Below are 24,481 nucleotides of genomic sequence, written 5' to 3' on the forward strand. Positions count from 1 at the left end.
TGGGCACACATTGTTCTAGATTCAATTCTAGATATCGATCGTGATCCAGAACAGTACCAAAAACCAATCACTATGACAATGCAGTACAAACATGTATCTTATTTTATTCTCTTTCCAGCTTCTGCACTTTGTGATCAAACATATTTGCCATTAGACTAATGACTTGCTGTTCCACACTGTTGGATACTGTAAAAGTGGATATTTTCGTGCGACTAATTTTTTCGCACTTGGCTGGGTAAGAAGAGTTTTGCATGTTTTTAATTCTGCGGTATCAAGATATTTACTACAGAAACATATGACAAGCAAAAATATTTGCGTGCTTTTATTTTCGTGCTAGTTTCTAATCGCGTGAAATGCGTGAAAATTTCAACACCGCAAAAATTTCCACTTTTACAGTATGCTACCTTATTGTTAACCAGTTGAAGACTAGTCGTGAGTATACTTGGGCAGGTGTCTATAGGATGTGCGTTCTAACAAAATACGCCCACCCTCAACAAGTTAAAGACAAATATCTTATGTAGGCCCAAATTGTAGGTACATTGCAAGTGAAATTCTGAATACATGTTGTTTAGTAACTGCGCCAATGGCGCAAATGGTAAATTGATCGTATGAAATAGAAATGGTCTTGATGTCTGATATTTGTAGAAAGTCGTTTTGGTACTTCATGATCAATTACTCTCTGTCATTATTTTCTCTTGCTGATTTCATTCTTTTTTATATCATTTTTGTTTGGTTACATTTAGCAGAATTTAGTGTGTGATTTGAAAGATTCAATACCACGTTCTTATCCTCCTAGAATAGATACCATGTTTTTATCCTTCTAAGTTTGATACCACATATTTATCCTCCTAGATTTGATACCACATTTTTATCCTCCTAGATTTGATACCACGTTTATATCCTCCTATGTTTGATACCACATTTTTATCCTCCTAGATTTGATACCCCATTTTTATCCTCTTGGAATTGATACCACATTTTTATCCTCTTAGATTTGATACCCCATTTTTATCCCCCAAGGATTGATACCACATTTTTATCCTCCTAGAATTGATATGTTTTTATCCTCCTAGATTTGTTGCCACATTTTTATCCTCCTAGATTTGATATGCCATTTTTATCCTGGAATTGGTACCACATTTTTATCCTCCTAGAATTCATACCACCTTCTTGTCCTATTAGATTTGATACCATATTTTTATCCTCCTAGATTTGATACCACATTTTTATCTTCCTAGATTTGATACCACATTTTTATCTTCCTATGTTTGATGCCACATTTTTATCCTCCTGGATTTGATACCCCATTTTTATCCTCCTAGAATTGATACCACATTTTTGTCTTCCTAGATTTGATACCCCATTTTCATCTTTTTAGATTTGATACCATGTTTTTATCATTCTAGACTTGGTACCACATTTTAATCCTCCTGGAATTGATACATTTTTATCCTATTAGATTTGATACCACATTTTTATCCTCCTAGATTTGATACCACATTTTTTATCCTCCTAGAATTGATACCACATTTTCATCTTCTTAGATTTGATACCATGTTTTTATCATCCTAGACTTGGTGCCACATTTTTACCCTCCTAGAATTGATACCACATTTTATCCTATTAGATTTGATACCACATTTTTCTCTTCCTAGATTTGATATCACATTTTTATCCTCCTAGATTTGATACCCCACTTTCATCTTCTTAGATTTGATACCATGTTTTTATCATCCTAGAATTGGTACCACGTTTTTATCCTCCTAGAATTGATACCACATTTTTATCCTCCTATATTTGATGCCACATTTTTATCCTCCTAGAATTGATACCACATTTTTATCCTCCTAGAATTGATACATTTTCATCCTCCTAGATTTGATACCACATTTTATCCTCCTGGAATTGATACCATGTTTTTATCCTCTTAGATTTCCTGTCTCTGATGTGTCTTGGGAGCACTGTGCTAAAGATCAAGAGGCAGGGGAAGGCATCATCCAAGATGCTGTACCTTGACAACAGCAGGACCTACATCCGATGGAAACCTTCCAAGAAAGGTCACAAGGCCAGAGGTGAGGGGTCATAAAATCCACGCATATTTGTCTGCTTTTCCATTGATTTGTATCAAATGCAAAATGCTGCTAAGTGCTTATTCAGCCTTTGTTTAATCCAACAAGACTTGGGTTAAATCTACTGCAGAAATGATCATCTTAATTGTCCTCATCAAACTGTCTGTATTTAACTGCATATCCTATTTCATATTTGACATTGATAAAATGAACCTGCCAATTTCCTGAGTTGATCAGAAAAAAAAAGTGTGTTGGCAATTTAAGAATCAATTGTGGATTAGTGATTTAGAGACTTTGACAATCCTTCAACTGAAAGAAATTGGTCCTGTACGACGAAAATAGAGCTCAAATAAGAGAGAAATGTCTATTCTACCTTTTGAAATACCTATGATGAATATTGATTAAGGAAAACGAAATTCAAAAAGCTGCACAGCACAAGCAATAGAAATATGGTTACTGGATTTCGATAGGTAAAAGGTGATTCTAATTTCAGATGGCCAGGAATCTCATACACTGGTGATGACACCAAGGTTACAACCTCCAATGAGTACAAGATTGTGCAAATGAAATCTTAAAGGGTTACATAATCCATGCTTAAGACATATTATAAGATATATGAAAAGCAATTCCATAGCTTCTAGAACATAGCTATGGAAGAATCACTATAGATGTTCACAAACAGTGATATGTGCATCTTGTAAACCTGTCATTCACATGCAGCAATATATACATGGATGTAAAATTTATCTTTTTGGCAGTGAACATAAATAGTATACGAGAGATCCGCGAGGGTGCCCACACCGACACTTTTAAGCGGCACCTTGCCAGCACCGGCCACCAGCCGGCCCACTGTTTCTCGGTGATCCATGGCACCAGCTGGGAGTCCCTGGACATTGTGGCCAGCTCTCTGGAGGAGGCCCAGTCCTGGATCCGGGGCCTCAGGCATCTCCTGGAGCGTGCCCAGGAGGAGACGGAAAAGAGCGACCAGCTGCGGGATTCATATCCTTTTAAAAAATTTCGTCCTTTTTTGTGTTCTTTCTGTCTTTTCTTTTTGAGGGGAGGGGTACATGGCCCTCATCTAATAAAGCTTCAGGATCTATATACTTTTCAAAGAGTTCATCCTTTTGTATTTTTTTTTTTTGGTATTTTTTTTGGGGGGATTTGGGGTTGTCACTCATATAGTAAACTGCTACTTATGTCAATGAGTTGTAGTGCAGGTTCTTTGAAAGTTTTCATTAACAGGTAATTCATCGCTTCATGAGCAAATCTGTTATACCTCCTACATAGAGCAATTTGTTTAATGGCTATGTGATTTTATCAGTCTTTCACACCCCCATTCCACAGAGATTTTGTCTCATCGTTCACTCATCAGGGGCAAAGTTTGTTGCTTCCGGCCACACACTGAAGTGTATTGAATCACAGTCTGATGAGTCTGACTTGTGTAAGCCGACTATCAGGTCAGTGTGAGACATGTTGCTCATGATCCTTGTCAGACAATCTTGCCTCACTGGGCCTCCGACAAGTCTGACACTGACCTGATAGTTGGCCAACACAAGTCGGATTCATCAGAATGCGATCTGATACACTTCGGTTGGTGGCCGGAAGCAGAAATAAACTTCCGACGAGAGACTGATGAGAAAAATATCCCTGTCATATCTCACTGCATGTATCAACAGATACATCACAAAGTGTACACAGATGGGTTTGGTGACAGAGGATTATGTGTATTGTATAAGCTGTTATTTTCGTGAGGTTTTAATTCTCGCAAATTTCGCAAATCACAGTTGGACCGCGAATTTGATAACACACGAAAATGTAACCATGCGCTAACATGATAGAGCGCTTATAAAGGCCTCTGTGTCAATTCGCGAAAACAACATCTTGCAAAAATGTCACTGACTTTCTCATTCGCGAAAATATTTGTACACGAAAATAACAGCGTATACAGTATGATGAGTGATCTGCTGCCCGACAGTATGTCAGTCAATAACCAGTATCTGTTCCATTTCCTGTATGTACTGTAAATTGTGGTGATAAAGCACATTTTTTTTGCTCTTAATCATTATCATTAAGACATTGATTGTTTTGAAGTCAACAGTTTCTGCCTTTTTGTCAGTGATGATCTCATTGCTACTGGCACAGATGTTTTGACACTCACTTTTAATGATTGAAATTATCTAATCCTTGTAATCAACACTATTGTGTCATCATGGCCTTCCTGTAGGACTATAAAGCCCATTTGCTTCACCCGAGTGGACTTGCTTATTTCCGACTACATCAAGCTTTTAATGATTACACAATGCTGATGAAAAAGTTTGGCAAGTTATTAAAGTTAAATGTTTAAGGACACAAAAGATTAATTTGTACTAGAACTATGTTCTTGAGGTTTGTATTTTCTTCAGTTTGTCTCCCTCTTACAAATTTCATTTGTAAGATTGTAATTGCTGATCCGCCATCTAATGCTTTCCAGGCAGCGACACTACCACCAGGCTATCCCTGGCTGCCGGCAGTGACACGATGACACGTGGTTTCTTTTTTCCTACGTGTTTGCTAAATTACAGATCAGCTATAAGCAATTGGTGACCTCATCCTTCACCCCATTACTTAATATTCTCTTGTATTAACCATGTTCTAATCCTAAATAGGGTATGTACACAACTATGCTAATTTTAGCTACCTGTCAAAACCTGTTCTGAGTTTCCTGGGCATGTCTCACAGAGGTACTGATCATTTACATTTCTGACCAATCTCTTGACTCGTCAAATATGTTTGACCATTTTAATGAAATTATCTTTCATCCTTTATGAAAATATGTGCTCTGTAGAATCAGTGCATAGATATCACCTGGTCTAAATGTCAGAGATGAAGTGAATTCTTCTATAAGGCATTTGAAAGTTTGTAACCGTATCTCCTGACCATTCTCAGTGTATAGTTGGTGGCCGTCCCCCATATAGCCTGGGTGTCCCATCATTGAGTGACCGTCATATGTATACAGAAAGTGAAATGCTGCCCTCAAAGGGCGATCTGATGACTGATTAATGGAGACGAGTTTGTAGATGGGAGATCCATCATCCCGAATACATCCATCAAGGAGTGATTTACAACCTAGTAGTAAAGTTTGCCATCACCAACCAGTGACCGTGTTACATAAAATGTCAATACCAACTTAAGATGATGGTAGCAAAAGGGTTAAGTGAAGTTTGGCAAATTATATTCTTCGTGATTCATCACTACCATGCTGTGTCCTTATTACATAAAATGTCAATACCAAATTAAGATGCTGGTAGCAAAAGGATTGAATAAAGTTTGGCAAGGTATATTCTTGGGGGATGGTTCAATTGCATTGATCTAGGATGCACTCAGGGGTATATGTATTGTGTGTCAGCTTTGATTTCTTGAACATAATTGAAATTGGGGGAAAATTTAGTAGAAATGTAACGATGCTTGCACACTAAATGTCATTCCTCCCTCCGGTCTGTGAAATTAATCTGATTCTCTTTGTCTTTTCTAGTCTCAGTCTTTAGTCTTTGTCATCTCTTTTTCTGTAACGTACCCATTCCTTCACCTGTCATTTTCAATAGGTAGGCCTACATTGAGATCAGTCAGAAGTGCATAGCCTATGAGGATTTGTCTTTTATTTGTGGTACTTATTATATTTCTGTCACTATCATTCTTAACTCCCCCCATATATCTTTCTATCGCTTCATTTTTTTTCTCTCTCTCTCTCTCTCATTCTGTCACATATATGTTCTCAATATCTCTCACCCACTCTCTTCCTCTCTCTTTCCATGGTCAAGTTACATCTATTCCTCATCTCCTTCCTCCTCCCTCTATCTCCCCTGATCTATCTCTCTCCTAGGCCTCATGTATCAAATGATCAAGCTATTCTCACGTACCGATCATTGATTTTTTTTGGCAATGTTTGTCGACTCAAGGCTACATATGAGCTGTAGAACATGTAAAAAATTATCGCACTCATGCTGTTTGAGGTACAAACATGCACAGTGTGTGCTGTAAACACACTCGATTCTTATTGATTTGCTTCCACCAGGGAAATGGAAATCGTTGGAAAGGACATAGAAAGGTGTTTGCGATAAACCTGCCCAGAAATTTAATGTTGTTATCCAGTCCAGCACCCTTTGGCCAAGAAAGCCTGAAGATGTGGTTAATGTACAATAGATATTTATCATATTATGCATAGCAGATTGATAGATAAGGACATAGATATACGTATATAGTTCATAATTCTACTTAAAATCAAATCACTTCTGCTTATAGAAAATTCAACTTATGCAAGATGATAAACAAAAGAAATATAGGAATATGAATTTGAAAAGATGCTGGACATCAACTTTGACTTATGCATGGTCTACTCTTGATATGAATATAGATAAAGATCTAGTTCTAGATATATTTATAAAGATATAAATGTATATGTACAAAGGATGTAATGAAGCCATTTGTGGGGTGATCCACGTGAGGCAGTGACAGGTTTATGAATTTATTTCAAAATGAGTGAGGTTCATTACCACTGCCAGGACTCTATTGTCTTGTGAGTGTTATCTGTTTTATCAAATTATTACATGAATCCCTGTCATTCTATGACATATTCACCTTATTGTGAAAAAGGGCTTGTCATAATCGATCAAAACACAATATAATAGCTAATATCTGTCTGAGATTTCTACTGGAGGGTCTAGTAAGCTTTGTAGTGGTTTGGCTGTAGAGATATTCCTGAACGTGCATTTCTCCATTAACTCTTTCTATACCAAAGAATATCCTTGCCTTCTATGCCAACAGTGTACATTTTGCGACTTTTCCAAACTTGAGACATCTGGAAAAATACTGCCCAACTCTGAAGCAGCACTTCCTGTTGCTCCGGCCAGGATAAATTTGTAAATCCTTTGAAGTGCCGCTAGAATTATTGCAAACATGCTTATCTAGCAGACCAAGATGTTTACGCTTTCTCCCGAGTTGAGAGGCTTTTTGCTCCCCTGTGATGGGAAAGCCACACATACCCTCATGTCAACCCTAATGAGAATTAATGCATCAATACTTAAGTGCAAGGATGAGTAAGACTTTACATAACCTTGATGAGATGCTCGACTTTTGCACAGAGGAGGCCCCTACCCCCAAGAGCTATGAGACTTGAGTGTATTAACCCGTTGAGGACAAGTTGATTGTGCCTCAACACGCATTTCCCATAGCTACCTACCCGAGTATACTCGGGACTAGTCTTCAACAGGTTAAAACACAATCTCTGTGGGAAGACAATGTTCTTTGTGGTAGCAATATCTTGTAATGCAGTATCTGCGCTATTCTAATCTAACTACCTCATGGAATCAACACACACACACACACACACACACACACACACACACACACACACACACACACACACACACACACACACACACACACACACACACACACACACTCATACTCATTCTCAGATAGATTTATAACATAGCTGTCTGCTTGCATAGATATACCCACTTGTAACAAACACCCCAACCTTAATTTGTAACGAGGATTGATGAAGTTGTTGTTATAAGCAGTGTTGAGAACAACTTTACAAACAAGTAAAATTACAAAGTGACATAGTGAAAGTAGTAGACCTAGACTGAGTATATTCTAGTTGCAATGTGGCTTCAATAAAAAAAAAGCTTGTCAACACAAATGCTTCTTTAAAGTTAAAGAAATCCTCACCACAAGATTGAGTAATCATTTATAAAATTATAAGGTATAAGACTGTATTTTCCATCAGTAGGTAAATCAAACTTTTGATGAAATGCTATTCCCATCCTAAGCTGCAAAGTAGTGGCAGATATGAACATCCAAAAGACCATTAGTATCTATTTTTCTGTTTAATGACATCAGTTTTCAGTGATGATTTCCAAGCAGTGGCAGTGTCCTCTTATTTAGCTGGCATATCTGTAAAGTTATTGGCTCACTGTGATGATGTTAATGATTTTCTGCCCACATGTTTGTTGTAGTAATTATTGTTTGAAACTCCGACATTTCACGAAGATCTATCCACAGCGGAAGATGGAAGTTTACTTTGGCTTGGCGTAAGAGCAGTTGTAGATCAACCTTTTCATCAGTAATGTGTTGAGCAATGAGAGCATTTATTGAGGAAATTCTCCATCTTTCCCCTTTCCTGTCAATTTTTCCATCTCATTTTCTGTCAGGCTCTCAGATTCTCACCTGGGCATTCCCTTTGCAATGGTGGATTTCAGATAGTGATGCAAATGGCATTAAAAAAGCTTGAGTCATCATCGTTGTCTATGTTAGCATTCCCCCCCCCCCCCCCCCAGTTCATCAGCCCTCAGGTATTTTTGCTTAAGAGAGATGTGCTTGCAAACCAAATGAATCACTGAATCTGTTGCCATATTTTTTTAGCACTTATCTTCATAAGATCTTAGAGTTTCATGTGCCGTCTATCGTTCCATAAAACCTGCCAATGAAATGTTGTGGAAGTCAATGGGAAGAGACTCGAATGTGTGTGTTTTTGCCTTTTTTTTTCTTTCCCTTCTAAGATATAGCATTACATGTTCACAGTAAAGAAAAGAAAAGAGAAATAAAGAAGCAATGAAGTGTAAAGCTGTTCCACCTGTCAGGAGCGCATCTTGTCAGATCGCCATGGCAACCACACATCTTCCTGTGAAGGATTGTAATTTCATCCCATCCCTCGCCACTATTCTTGTGGACAATCAGTAATTGACAGGTACTTAAGTAAGAGGAGTCATTGAATTCATTGGTGTCAGTTTCGCAGCCATTGATAGAGATCCTCCTGGAGAGCTCAACAGGCTTTTGTGTGAGAATGGTGTGAAGGGATGTAATATTAGAGACATCCGCCGAGAATTCTGTGAATAGCATCGCTCATTGATCTTTGGAACAAATGAAATATGGAAAGAGATTGCGTGGTGAGGCAGAGTGGCATTGTGATGATTTGTGTTAGATTGTGAAATCTAGTCTGTACTGGTCTCTCTCTCTCTCTCTCTCTGTATCTATTTCATTCTGTATTTCTCTTTCTCTCTTTCTTATTCTCTTTCTCTCTTTCTTATTTTCTTTCTATCTCCCCCTTTTCTCTTTCTCTCTTTCTTTCTCTTTCCCAGCCAACTTTTTTTTGAATGTCTATCAGTTTTAAAAGCATACAGTGTACTTCATTGTGCTCGCTGGGCTATTAGTATGCATCATGAGAATTTCTGTGTATATATATATATATATATATATATATATATATATATATATATATGTGTGTGTGTGTGTGTGTGTGTGTGTGTGTGTGTGTGTGTGTGTGTGTGTGTTTGTCTGTGTGAAATGTGACAACTGACATAAAAGGAAAGCTGGACTTATGCTACTCTTCCAAGTTTTGCTGTCAAAATTTCTACCAGGTGATGTTTCACAGTTGCCAATTCTAATTCTAGTACAAATCACTTGTAAAGTGTACGTCATGGCTTTGGCATATTTTATTGTCATGACTTTACCCATCGAGGATGGGCTAATTTTGCTGCAACACACATTTCCCACAGACACTTGCCTGAGTATGCTTGGGACTTGTCCTCAACGGGTTAAACATGTTTTCTCCTTTTGATATTAATGCACAGGGGAATTGCCATCTCTCAATTTTTTCCCAAATCCTGTGTACTTCATCCCTACGGTGGTAGGCAGCTCTTTTTCCTTACTGAACTTATCCTGCTAGTACTTTTTTTTTTTTAACAGCCAGTGAGGAAGCACACATATGCTCATTAGCAAGTCTGTTTGGCAGAACTAAACAATTAGGATGAAGTGGCTTGTCTAAAGACACAACTGTTGCTGTCATGGTATGTTCTATGATCACTGTCTGAACGTAGTCTCACTATCTGCTAACTGAAATTATCTTTCATTTCAATGTCTGTTTGATATTAGAGTGATGGCTATGAGATTTAATTTTAAACTTATGAACACTAAATGCAAATGTTCAAGGATCTATCAAAGACTTAGTATCAAAATTTTGTCAGTGTGAGGTGATGATCAGCTTTTCCTTGACTACTTTGTGTGTATGTGGTTGAGATCAGTCTTTGAGTCAGCTGACAAAAGTGGGGACGGTCTACTGAGCATGGATGAAGTTCTAAAGCTACTCCACAAACTCAACGTCAACCTCAGTAAGCGGAAGGTCAAGCTACTCTTCAAGGTGAACTTTGACCTTCTGTAAACATGATCTTCCCTAACTGTGGGTTTCAGCTTTGGACAGTAAATTATGGAAGGGACAGATGATTTAAAGTTGTAAACTAAAATCAACTTTCCTACGTATAAAGCTCATGACAATTAGATAATAAATGAAAAGAATGCGTTAACCCTTAGATGTGTTGTTTTTAGCCAATGAGTACATCCACTGGTGTGTTTTCTTTGTTGCTATTGAGCATTAATGCCATAAAAGTTAACAGCCAGCAAACAGAGAATAAGCAATACTATACATCCATCTTGTATCACAATGGTGTTTAACAAAGCAAACTGTAAACTTGTCGTACATCAGAGTGGGTTTATTAGACAGTGATGCCAAGCCTAAGTTGAAAGCAATAAAATGCAGATGAAAAAGTCTAACCAATTTCGTGTATTCACAAAAAGAGAAAGAAAAGACTTTAATACACACCAGCCATATTCCCTTAATGATTAAAACAAGGAAAAATTTACAATGAAGGAGTGAAAATAAAGGCAAATGCTTTCTACTGCTATAGGGTGTCTAAAGAGAAAATGAGTGGCTGTTAGTAAAGAATCTCTCACCTTTGCACTAACTTTCTTATCTTTGAATTTAGAATCGTATTGAAATGTCTCTTTTTTTAACCCATTCCATGCGGGTACATGATGGCCTGCATATTAAGTCAATGGACATTTCAGATTTCAGTATGGAATGGGTTAACATAACATATTGTAAAATGTTGGAATGCCACATCCATTTTGATTTGTTCAATAAAAGTTTCAAACTTCAACCCTCTGCCTTGACTCATCTATGCATTATCGTAGGAGGCAGATACTAATGTGGACGAGCATATGGGCAAACTGGACTTTGACGAGTTTGTCCACTTCTACAAGACGCTGAGCATGCGGCCGGAGCTGTGGGCACTCCTGCGGGAGTACAGCTGCGGCAAGGAGCACATGGACATGGATGACCTAGAACTGTTTCTAGGCAACGAGCAGGGCATCCCGAGACCTGACGAGCAGAAGTGCCGCGACCTCATAGCCAAGTATGAGCCTGTGCCGGAAAACATCGAGAACAACCGCCTTGGGATCGACGGTGAGTGTGGGAAGACATTACGCCTACATAATGCAAGAGTCTACTAATTATCACATATGGTAAAGTCTCATGATGTAAGGAGCACATTATATTTGAATTAAATGTTGACAAATTATTGGTGCAAGAGGTGAGTGGGATGCTAGACGAGATGAGAGGGAAATGGAGCAGAAAGAGTTAGTCACAGCTTTGTTAACTCAGTAAGTTAGAGGATGCTAGTGCACTTTTTCTAGATATGGAACAGGCTCTGACAATTTGCAAGAGAACAATTTGTTGTGAAAGTGCATGGCAGGGACACATTTTCCATTCCTAGGAGAAATATTGTAAATGCATTAAATGGGTGAACCAAGATAATCATGAAAGTGCCTATATAAACATTCCTAAGTGTGTGATAAATTAAATTTCAAGTACAAGTTTAAATGATAACAGTAAGATTCATCTGTGCCATGCAGTATACGCTTTGTCAGTTTATTTGCTACTACACGTATATCGCCCATTAGTTAAGCTTTGTCATTTTATTTACTACTCCACATATATCTAAAACCAACTGTTAAATTGATATTGTGTGTCCCTGCCACATTTTTCCAAGAAAGAAGTTTGTCCAAGGCTGCATTTTTTTCTGTATCATTGAATCTCTCATGCAGACAGTGTAGACACATTAAACCGCTTTACAATGATGTGAACCTGATGTTTTCTTTTGGAAGGACACAATCTCATTAAAGCACAAATACAGTTGCTGCTTCTGGAATCAAGGTAAACAGACATAAATGACCTTCTCTCTTCCATTAAATGCTTTTGTTCATACATTTCAGGTTTGATGCGATACGTCTTAAGTGAGGAGGGTGACCTCTTCGAGCACGGTCATCGGGAGGTCAACCAGGACATGACCAGGCCACTGTCGGAGTACTACATAGCGTCCTCGCACAACACCTACCTCCTTGGTGATCAGCTCATGTCACAGTCGAGTGTGGATGTCTATGGTCTGGTTCTACAGGCTGGGTGCAGATGTGTAGAATGTAAGTCATTATTTTAACGGATTGAGGACGAGTCCCGAGTATACTTGGGCAGGTGTCTATGGGAAATGTGTGTTGTAGCAAAACCAGTCCATCCTCGACTGGTTAAAATGCCTTTGCACTCCGAATGTGTGTTGACATCTCTTGATGCCTTTTGGTTGGTACATAACCAAATCACTAGATACTTCATGAAGATATACATCATATACAAATTTTTAATGATTTTTGTCAATCTTTTCTGCGTCCTGTTAAGCCCCACCTCTAAAAAAAAAAAAGGAAAGAAATCCTCCACATCATCTTTATTCATATTCCAACTGTGACATTATTTTCCTATAACACTTGAGCTGAAAAATAGATACAGTTATGTGCCTTTAATACCAGTCATTGCAATAATTACTGTGTGCACTCAATAATCACAACAGCATCACACGTTCCTTTTTATGGAAAAGTTACTGGCAAATTTTTGATGTGGCAGTGCTTGATTCCATCTGTCCTTTCTGTGTTTCAGAATATTTCTCTCATCTCTACATTCTCAAATCAGTAATTATTGCATTGAAGCTTCATTCATACATGATACTTTGATAAGTATTTGCTTATTTATCATCATATACTTTTAGCTATGAAGTCCAGTTATGTCTTCAATTGAAGTGAAAATGGAATCATACTTCTCTAAAGTTTGATATCAAAGTCATGCTATACACAGCCATATGAGTCATCTTAAAAGACTTGCAAACTTGATGAGGACATGATGATAAATTCTGCAGTAAATTATGCCAGGACATGACTGGGTTAATTGATCGATGTCAAAAAAAAAAGAAAATCACTCTCACCAGAAAACACAAGGTCAATTTCATTTGGTAATCCTTCTATTGCAAATTCCCTGTTCAGGCATGATGATATGTTTTTCGATGGAATTTACATCCTTTACTCTCTGATCATTACATAATAAATGACATTTTGTACTTCCACTTTTGCATAACTTTGAACTGAAATTACAAATTGCACACTTTTAGGGGAAAATGGCATTGACTCATCAGTTGAATTCTTCAAATTTTCATAACAGCCTGCAATATGCAATGCTCGGCAAACCAGAAACCAATATATAAAGCAAAACATTGAAATAGATATGACTCAATTCTAAAATGGGCCCCGGCGGCATGCTTTCAATATCTGCGCAAAAACCTTCATCGATGGAGTGGCCCAGGGAGGAAGAAAATATTGATGAGGAACGAAGTGATCATGTGATTACCCATCATCCTCTGTTCAATTGTTCTCACCTTGACTTCCCCTCTTTTCCGCCGCCGCGCAATAAACGTTCAGTCTGCCCTGAAAATGATGAGGTGTTTATGAATTTACTTCCCTCGCTGTTTCCTCTTGCAGGCGCCTGATAGAACGGTGGTATTGTATCAAAATCTGTGAATTTTTGTTAGCCTACACTCTGCCATCTGACTTATCACTTTTCCATGGCAGCCAACGTTTTGCAGCCTCCCATGTGACCAAACACGTTGAGGGTCAAAAAGTCTCATGTGTCAGACTGATCAAAAGTAGATGTGAAATTAGTATGACACTTTGTAATCAAGCATAGCATCATCTTTTTTTTTTCTTTCTTTCTTTCTTTCTCTTTTGCCACTACATTTTGGAATTTTCTGTGCATGCCTCCTGAACATTTATTTTTGTTTCTATTAGATAATGTTATGCATATATATTGATTTGTGGATGCGCTTTGTAATGAATGGTGAAGGATGCTATAAAGATGTCAGCATAATGGTAGATATGTTACACTGAGTGTTAAGTTTGGAAAGTCTCTGCCATTTCTCAGACCAGGTACAACAGACATTGCACCCATCTTTTAGTGGATCGCAGTGAGCATTATTGTCTGGAAATTACAGAAGTGGTTTCTTTTTTGTTATATATTGGGCATAAGCAAACAATTAAATAGCTGATTAAGATGGCCGTACCTAAGAGAGTTAAAGATTGGGCTAGTCAAATGGTTTGCCCCTGCTCAGAAAAAAAATCTTGATTGCAAGGCAAATAAAAACAAAAACAAGAAACTAGATGTTTGTATGAAGTGTTTGTATTAAATGTAATGTTTCATGAACCCATTAGGACAGAAAGTGCACTCTTCATTGGCAAGCAGTCTTTGTATACACTTTCATTTACCCACAAACTTCACCTAAGATGTTGGCAAATTCAGAGGTTTCTGTGAACAGGTAGTCTTTGAATATAGATGCTTGCTTTCAAAAACAGGTGTATATGTGTTACTTTCCCCCTCCTCCCCCCCCCCCTTTAAAAAAAAAATAGTGGACTGTTGGGATGGTAAGGATGGGGAGCCGGTCATCTACCACGGCTACACACTGACCTCCAAGGTCAAGTTTAGGGACGTCATTACTGTAGTGGACAAGTACGCCTTCGTGTCCAGCCCCTATCCGGTCATCTTGTCCATTGAGAACCACTGTACCTTGGAACAGCAGAAGAAGATGGCAAAGTACCTCTTGGAAATCCTCGGTGGTATCCTTTTCTGTTTGTTAGCATATTGTGAAAAAAAAAACTCAATTTTGCGAAGTTGAAATTTTGTTTATATTTTCATTCTGCAGAGCATGAAAATATTACTCGCACAAAAATTTCTGTTTTTATAGTGTATCCACATGAAAATAATATAATGCTCATATCAATGCAAAAGAAAGAGAAGAAGAAGAAGATGAAGTAGGAAACAAAAAATAAGAAGAAAAAGAAGATGCTGCTTATGCTGGTGCAGATGATGATGATGATGATGATGATGGAAGAGAAGAAGAAGAAATAGATTATAAAATGGAACAGGAAGAGGTCGGAGAAAAAAGAAAAGATGATAGAGAGGAGATAGAAGAAAAGAAAAACAGAAAGAAGATGAGAAGATTGGAAAAAGGAGGTGGAGGATAGGAATCGTGAGGACGGAAGAAGGAAGAGAAAGAAAAATTAGAGAATAGAAAGGGATTAGATGAAGAAGAGTAAATGGAAGAAGAAACAAATAAAATGGCAATGATGAATTAACTTTTGATCACTTACGAGAAAGCAAGAAAATACTAATCCGAGGGATGAAGGCTGAGGGGTGAATTTTCTTCACTTTGTCTCGCTCCCAGCAGTAGGTGACAGGTTCGAATCCCTCTGTTCCCTTTTTCCAAGATGTTTGTTAAATTACAGATCAGCAGTTGCGATCTTACAAATTTCATTTGTCGAAGGAGGCAAATTGAACTCAACTTACAAGAACATTGCAAACCTGTTACAGGATCACTGTAATTGTATTAGATATATAATTATATTGTGGATGTATGTAAGCATACAGAAAATGACTATGATTGTGCAAAGATGATGAAGACACTCTGAATTTCATAGAAGTTATGTGTGGTACGTAGCAATATACGCTATTTCTTACTTGACATGTTTTCAAGTCATATAAAACCTGTTAATGATAACAGTGAATTCAATCATGTAAGAGAAAAAAAGAAACGTATGCACTTTATATATCTTTAGACTTATATGCATAATGATGGATTGCTGTAGAAGAGGCTGAAAATATGATAGAGGTGTTTTAGCATGTTTATCTGTCGCCATGGCGGTCACAGCAAGCATCCTTGACTGCTCTGGTTGACAAACAGACCAACTGATCCTCGACTCGCCCGTCTTCGAGTCGGAAGGTCTTCCATCCCCGGAATCCCTCAAGAGGAAAATACTCATAAAGGTTAGCAGGCAGACCATGTGATGCATTCCCATCGACGCTGACCAATAGTGTCTCGGCATTCAATAACTGCCATTCCTTTGTCTGTACGTTTGTCGTGCGGTCAAGGGCAGCAGTGAACGGATGTGCAGACACACAGTAGCTTGTTGGCTTTGTGTTTTCCATTTCCCATCGTAAATTGTAGTTATTAATTTTCATTTTAAAATTGAAAATGGTAGTGGTTCAACTTACAGACTTTTCAGTATCATCACAATTCCAGCTGCTCCTGTAGGCCTATTTGCCACTGACTGAAGCTACTATACCTGTGATTCAACAGTGTCCAAAGTATGCTTTTCATAGACAGTGTGCCAACTGTATAAAACATAAATAACTCAACATATCAAGTAATAATTTTGCACTTCCTTTTTTTTTTGACACCCGAGATGTTTCTGTGTATCTTGATAAATGCATAGAGTTTATAAAGTTGCCTTAAACCCATTTTACCACTTGCTTCCAAGGTGTAATGATTTCCCACTGGGTTTGTGCATGGTATTCCTGATCTCTTTTAACCCTTTCTGTGCCAGAAACTTTTAACTGTGTGTGCAGTGGTATGGGTTTTCTTTGCCAATCAGCACTCATGGCAGGCTAACAATGGGTTAACATTGATTAGCTTCCATGCTGTATTGAGCTGTCGCTTATGATGAATGGGTTAATATCAATCAAAAGTCAAACCTACACATGAATTAATGGATTCTGTGTTAAAGGCATTGTTTACTATTTGCAGATAAAACTAAAACCCAGCTTTAGTGCTTCAAAAAGATGTGAGTTAGGGATAGAAACAAGTGTAAAAGAGTTAATCAGTATAATCTATATGAGGTATTGTTAATATACAAAATGTGAACAATAGTTATTATGAAATTGTTTCTAGACTAAACCATCTACAGTTATGGTTTAGTGAGAAATGTGTAGTGATATCTCCTCATATTTTAGGCTTTATTGCAAAATGTTTATATGGTGGGATGTTTTGTGACACAACTAACCTACGCATATGCATCAAATGTGATAACTCGAACTTTTTTAAATCACTGCTCCCAATGGTAAACAGTACCTTTAAGTAGGTCTGCAATGATCTATGCTTATAGAACAGGGCCCTTGTCTGTGTAAAGCAAAATTTGATGTAGTCTTTGGTGTCATGTGTTTCAAAATATTCTCATTATCTGGCAGTTAGGCCTAAGCATAGTTTTAGGAAAACTCAGTAAATGTGCACTTCTATTAAATAATGATCTGATAAAGCAAGCTTCAAAAGGTATAGAAGAAAGATGTTCCTATATGTTTCGGTAGCAGTTTGACAAGGCCTTGGAGCAGTGACTATATGGCACACGTACTCTTGAAGTGACCTGAGAGTGCTATTGTGATAAATCTCCTTTTTTTTTTCCCCACCTGACCTTGATCCAACCAGTGATTGTATGATTATTTAATGAAGGTCAGTTTGGAAGCTAATGAGATTCATACTTGTACACCATATCCTTTTTGAACACTGAACTGAAACAAAGTGATCATATTAAGCAGATATTTTTAAGACTATAGATTATAAAGACAAAATTAAGTCATCACATAAAGTTAGGTTATATCATTAGCGCAGACTGATGATGTATTACTATGTAGTAAAGACAGTAGGTTGGACACAATTAGCTGTACTTAGAAAGTAGTGAATCAGAGATCAAACAGAAAAAAAAGCATACTGCAACAACAACAATACCTGTGGTGAAGGGTCCTTAGCCAAATTGTATTCCTGTTTGCCATAGCTGGATTTAGAGAAAATTGTCCACGTTAATGTAAAAAAGAATGGCTGCATTGTAGGACCCCAATGTTTGACACCAATGTGCAACATCACATAATATCTGACCAGTCAATATGTTGCCCTGAAAAAAGAAAAAAAATGCAGACATACAGGTAGTGCTCAAAAAGGTTCAAAAGAATATATGTGTTGGGCTGAAGTCTACCAAATTTGGATTTTGTTCAGAGTTAGATGAATTAGTTAATTGTTTCTCCCATGTATACCTTTTTTTGTTTTCTTTTCTTTTCCACATGCACTGGCTGACTTGAAATCTACACAGCAAATTTTCCTTATTAATCTGTTTGTGTGGCTGTCTCTCTCACTTCTTCTGTGATAGGTCTTGGGGATAAAAGTAGGACAAATTTGTACATTATTAAAAAAAAAATGAGTCTTGAGTCAGGAGAATCTAAATGCTACAGATGAAATTCTACAATTGGCAACTCTGTCAGGTTTAATGGTGATGTGTTGCAGTAGTGTTTGTGTAAACTTTAGGATGAAAACCCAGAAGAAAATCATTTAGGGCCTATATTTCAGGTTGGACTGTTTAGTCGCAGGAAACTCACACATGGTTTGTTTGCTTCAATCCTTTATTTAAACCCATTTTTACTGGAGTTTTTAACTTTTTGCCTGTGAAACTCATGATACAGACCAAGATACTTTAAACCCATTGTCCATGGTAGTGGAGTATCTAATAATTGCTGATTAAACTCTCGATGCAGGCCAAGAAACTGCCACTCGACCATGATGCGGAACTGGAGGCTGGGGAGGTCAGCGAAGAAGACAGTGCAGACGAGCTCGATGAAGACTTCAAGGTTCGTCTCCTCGACCTCAGTCACACTCTCTTGTTTGTTTTCATTAAACTTGATTTAATGTGATATTTTTTGCCCTACCAAGGATATTTTTCCTTTAATGTTGATTAGTATGATGATTGCTTTTATATGTGAAGCAGGTAAACCACCATTTCTAAACATTTCAAAGTAAGTTCATTCTCAGATAGAGCAAAATAAAACCTTTCCAAGGATACCTCATTTGTTACATAACAAGGAGTGTTCTTGAATTTATAATTGAAAATATCCAATGTAAGTCCGTCATCAGATGGAGCAAAATAAAACTTTTCCAGTGATACCTCATTTGTTACATAACAAGAAGTATTCTTGAATTTATACTTGAAAACATCCCATATTTTATTAGTATTTACATCATTCTTATCAGTTTTAATTGCAAATATTTCAAATTAACAAGAATCAAGTAAAATAGTTTTGCGATGAAACTCTTCACATATCAAGAAGACAGACACCAATTTAAACACCAACATGATTCCAGTCTTAAAGGGGAATAAAATTCAAATATGTGTGTGGATTCAGTGAATGCATAGATACTAGTGTCACAGTAGGACACTGATGTAAAGAAAACATAAAGGGACTTCCACGATTGTTTTGTGATTTTTTTTTTAAAAAAATCCACACTCCTCTCATTTTTTATTGACACTCTTAATGTTTTTTTCGTACTCCTAGGCCTACTGTGTTTGTGGTATCACAAATTATTGTAGTATTCTTATCCAGCCATGGGCATAACAAAATTTTAAAGAAATCATACACTGTGTTTTTTTAATGGATTGCCTAATTTTCCTCAAACTTTACTGATGTGTTCTACCAATATTTCTGCTTTCACTCAATTCACATGTATATTTTGGTTCTATTCTCCTTTAACTATGAGAAGTGTATTCAGCATCGTGGCAGGCTGTCTTCTTGCTGTGGTACCATGATATTTCATTGAAGAATGCCTGCTATTAATAGATGCTTTGAGACACTCAGCTACATTTGGACTTGAGTGAACAAATTGATATTCAGATGGTTTAGAAAAACAGCACATTCAAGTCTCTCAATCCATGGATTGACCCATGTACTCACAGAAAGAAGAGAAAAATCAGAAATGACTCACTCGCGGGATGCACTTAAAAAATCTCTCAACATTCCAACAAAACTTGAGGTGGATCCACTTTCAGTTTGGAAGGAGACATTCTCTCTCATCATCCTAAGTGTGATCTTAACCCTTTGAAGACTAGCCCTGAATATACTTGGTCAGGTGTCTATGGGAAATGTGTGTTATAGCAAAATCAGGTTGTCCTCAACAGGTTAACCCGTCGAGGATGAGTCCCGAGTATACTCCGGGAGGTGTCATTGGGAAATGCATGTTGTAGCAAAATACCCGTTGAGGACGAATCCTGAGTATACTCGAGCAGGTGTCTATGGGAAATATATGTTGTAGCAAAATCAGCCCATCCTCAACAGGTTAAAGTGAACCAATTATGAAAATAGGCATATTTATGCCTCCATCAGAAACACATGCATTTTAAGTCCTATCTTTTTCAATCCCTGTGCTTTGTCTACAGCTGGAGAAGTCAGAAACAAGGAGTAAATTTGAATCCATCGCCATGGCGCAGCTGGCTCTGATGAAGAAGAAACCCATCTCTCCTTCCCAGCAAGCTTGGCAAAGAATTGCTCACAAGGTATGTCTTCATGATGTACTAGTTACTTTGTTGCTAGGCAACACATGTATACTGACAACATCTTCTTCCTCAGAGGGTTCCCTTCCATCATCTGCCACTTTGATTGATGAATATCACCTGATATTGATGCAAAACTTTAAAGTTTTGTTCTTTTTGTTAAATGATTGAAATTTCTGTATAAAACTATCTTATCAATTGCCAGACAATTCTTCTCAAAAGGTCAAAGGTTACAGGATACAACATAAAGAAGAATTATACATGATACCATATGTGCCATATTCTCATTGCCAGCAGACAACAAGAAAATAGATATTAATAGTACCAGTAATGACACAAGGAGAGGAACTGTGTGTATATAAAAAACAAACAAACATGAAAACATCTGAATGATAAGGAAGTGAATGCTTGCATTATATACTGCATGTTGAGCTTTCTTTCTTTCTGTATCATTTTTTTTTTTTGGGGGGGAGGGGGTAAAATGTGATCATTTCAATCAAAGCAAATTTCTATGCTTATTTATTTCTATGCTCTATTTACCCTGTTGCATAAGATTATTTGGCCTGAGATCACCCCCAAATAAAACAAAGTTTTGTAGAAGATTGCCAATAAACAGCTTTACAATCCCTGAATTGTTTTCAAGTCATACTTAACACCAAATACAAAATAGAGAACTTCATGGAAATGCTAATATGTATAGTATACTTCCTGTATCTGTGACTTGTATCTTCATGTATATCAGAGCTGAAACTAGTCAATTATGTTGTAAGTTTTTAATCAATTAAAATAGTTTTGCAGTATAGTAAAAATTAATATCTCTTCCTTCGTATGACAGACTCCCATTCAGCAAAATTCATACAAATTTTAACAACAAAAATGTTATTATACAATGATGAAAGTATATCATGAAACAAATAATCACGCATTAAAGTTGTTTGCTACACATTTACTCCACTCTATATTTGTTTAATATAAGATCATGACTGTTGCATGATAAGTGTCAACTGCTCAATATAGATACCACTGAAGACATCTAGGATTGTCTGCAATAGTTTTGTCCTTTAACTTCACATCGAAATAATCATGTTAATAAAATTTAGTCACACTGCAATACTTATCTTGTTGAAGACAGGACTCAGTAAAATTTTAACATTTAGATATTATCATGGGTGTCGTAATACCCTGGAGCTTTAATTTCAGCATGTTCTCTGTTTATTCAAATCTATCACAACGGAAGATAGAGTGATAGTCTCAAGTTATGTGAGATAACCATCCAGCTTGCTAAAGATATCGCACAGACCAACCCCGGGCCGGGTTTTTGCTATGGTGCGCCAAAAGGAACCATGTCTCGTTCTGTTACAAAAGAATCAGTAATTCGGTACAACATCACCCAAAATGTTATTCTTATTTCAACATCAAGAGCAACAAAATCAACAGTAGATTTATATTTTAACAAAATTATTAGTGGGGAAGTGATATTGTAATAGAACCAGACCTGGCTCCTTTGGCACACCATAGCTAAAGCCCCATTCTGTGACCCATGCCAGATTTGGTGTAAATGCAGCTAAGTCTTCATGCAAGCTAAATTCCATCACAAACTCCTCATGAATGAGCACATAGTGTGGTTCTTGACTGTTTGTGACATTTCACCTGACAAGATAGTAAACTACTTGAGTGAAATGAAGAAATGAAAGTGAAAGTATTCTCATTTTAACTGCTTTCAGATAGACTGTAGATAGCATTATACATCAGCATTTGTTTGATTTTCACTTTCCAAACTTGGTGTATAGAAAAAAAACATGTGTTTTTAATGCTTTTAGTCTTACTGACAGTCAACCTATCCTGATTGTTCGTAAATTTGTTGTTCTATTCGTAAGACTTAACAATAATCTGCTGTTCTCTTTATGTGTTTTACTGTAAACCATTTCATGACCTCCACCAGGGTTTTTTTTTTCTGTATTTTTTTTTCATTTCATTTCTCATGGTTTCTCTCATAATTTGTCAAATTCTGGTCACCTTGGTTTCATTTCTCTCCAAGCTCCACAAATCCACCCCTTCCGATAGCCAGATTATGGCTACTCTGACAGCAAAGCAAGTGAGAATCTGTATTGAAAAAGAAAATGAAATGGCAAGAGACTGTAGGCTGGTTGTGTAGAACAGAAGTTGCAAAGAATCAACAGAATCACCAGATTCTCTGTCTCTTGTTCTATCTTTCTTGTTAGATTCATTTACTTCATAGATGTCTAGAGAGTCATTTAGTGCTTCCAGCTGAGAGTAGCTTTAGTTTCATTTTTATCATCAGAAACACTTAATTTTCATTTGCATCTAAATGACAACATTATTCGTTAGTTGAGTTGTAGAATGCCAAGAATTTCAAACAAAGCCGCATTTACCGAAGACAAGAGTACAACTGATGCATGTGAAGGATTATCCTTAATGCCAGATAAAGTCAACGAACGTCGATATTCTGAATTTGGTATCATTGTGTTCTCCAGACGCTAAGTGCTCCGAAGATATCAAATTGATTCCACATTCATTCCTAAAAACCTAACCCAGAAATGATAGATTTTAGAGAAACTCAGCTTTGAAGTCAAATGCAGTTTGAATGAGCAGATATAAGGTATTTTAACACAACCTTATTCAAACCACAAAGTGATACGCTTCATGAAAACAAGATACTTTTCAAATGAAAATGTCCGTTGGCTTGCAATATTCTCAGAAGATATTCAAGACAGCAATCTCTCGATTGTCAAACAAATTTCATACTAACATTGTATAAATTTTAAGATATTTTTCTCACTGTTGCAAGGATTTTTTTTTATGCTTCAGTGTTTGTCACTGTAACATGGTGATGAGTCATATACTATCTTTAACAAATCAAAAGAATTAGGAAAATCATGAATATTTGTTTTTTAGCAACAGATTAATTCTGTCATGTTGTATATCATTCATCTTGCTTGTAGTTGTAAGAAGGAAGCTGAAATGACAACAGAGTTAAGAGTTGTAAATGCAATTTGGTTCAGCCGTGCTCATGCAAGTAAAGATGGATTTATATAATACCAAATTTATTATCAATCTGAGGAGAGTTTGATTTGATTTGAAAAACTATACCACAGCCTGTGTACTTTCTTTGATATGGAATTAAAACGTTGCAATCAAACATACAGCTGTTACTTGTGGAATGTTTTAGTGATCTTTTTTTAATGCAAGCTTACGCTTTATGGTTTTAGATTGCAATGTACATTTCTCTTTAACAAGGAGCAAAAAGCTGAGGAGTCGTCATAATGTGAAAATCTCCCAAGGACTTTAATAGAAATCAAGAGATATTTAGCAAGGAGATCATTATGTGTATCTTTTTGGGGGACGGTTAAACTTACATGTATAAATTTGTCTCAATGCAGTCACAACTAAAGTCATAGGCAAATTCATGATCATATCTGCATGCATTAAGAAGTAAAATATCAGAAGAGAAGGAGTAGCTTTCCATTTTGACTGTCAAGCATATTCACCAATGGCTAAATGACAGTGACTTGCATCATATTACACATGTGTGTGACTGGTTCTTGTAGATAGGTTGCTTTTGTGCCAAGCTTACTTGTTATCAAAGATTCCAATTATGCACAGCCGTGTGAAAAGTTTCTTGAAACAAGCATGCTTTGAGCAATATTTCTATCTTGCACATTTTCTGCATTTAGAATTGTGTACATATTTTCCATTTATGAGTTCCTTCCTTTTCCTATCAATTTCTGTTTATTGTAGACTATGTCCTCACTCACAAATGTGCCAGTATTCATCATTCATTGCCTATTCTCAATTCATCTATTGACTTGGATTCTCTTTTTATAGATATGATATTCTATCTAATGAAGCTGTACTGTATTACTCAAAGTTCTGAATGCAATAATACCCTTGTGAAAGATAAAATGAAGTAGTCTTCACATTACAATATACTGATGTGTTCTGTGCTGTTGAAACATAAGATTGGCAATGAAAGAGTAAAAATCAAGAAGTAATAACATGGAATTGTATTCTCCTGCACACTGTAATCAAATTTTTCAAAAGAAATTTAGTCAATTTAGGCACAAACCAAT

General features: G+C 36.9%; 1 protein-coding gene across 1 annotated transcript in view; it reads left to right on the top strand.

The window, feature by feature from the left end:
* The window catches only part of LOC139726991 (uncharacterized), a 54,846-nt gene that overhangs the window by 8,655 nt on the left and 21,710 nt on the right, over positions 1-24,481 (top strand). Inside the window, exons 5-13 of the mRNA XM_071637974.1 lie at positions 1,932-2,072; positions 2,828-3,068; positions 10,116-10,245; positions 11,076-11,346; positions 12,156-12,359; positions 14,658-14,864; positions 15,989-16,071; positions 18,604-18,696; positions 20,277-20,393. Of these exons, the coding sequence (XP_071494075.1) occupies positions 1,932-2,072; positions 2,828-3,068; positions 10,116-10,245; positions 11,076-11,346; positions 12,156-12,359; positions 14,658-14,864; positions 15,989-16,071; positions 18,604-18,696; positions 20,277-20,393 (1,487 nt within the window). The remainder of the gene's footprint in view (positions 1-1,931; positions 2,073-2,827; positions 3,069-10,115; positions 10,246-11,075; positions 11,347-12,155; positions 12,360-14,657; positions 14,865-15,988; positions 16,072-18,603; positions 18,697-20,276; positions 20,394-24,481) is intronic.

The sequence above is a fragment of the Diadema antillarum genome, unplaced genomic scaffold, assembly GCF_040938485.1.
Source record: "Diadema antillarum isolate AM-2024a unplaced genomic scaffold, OU_Dant_1.0 seq00000108_RagTag, whole genome shotgun sequence".
Lineage (NCBI taxonomy): Eukaryota > Metazoa > Echinodermata > Echinoidea > Diadematoida > Diadematidae > Diadema > Diadema antillarum.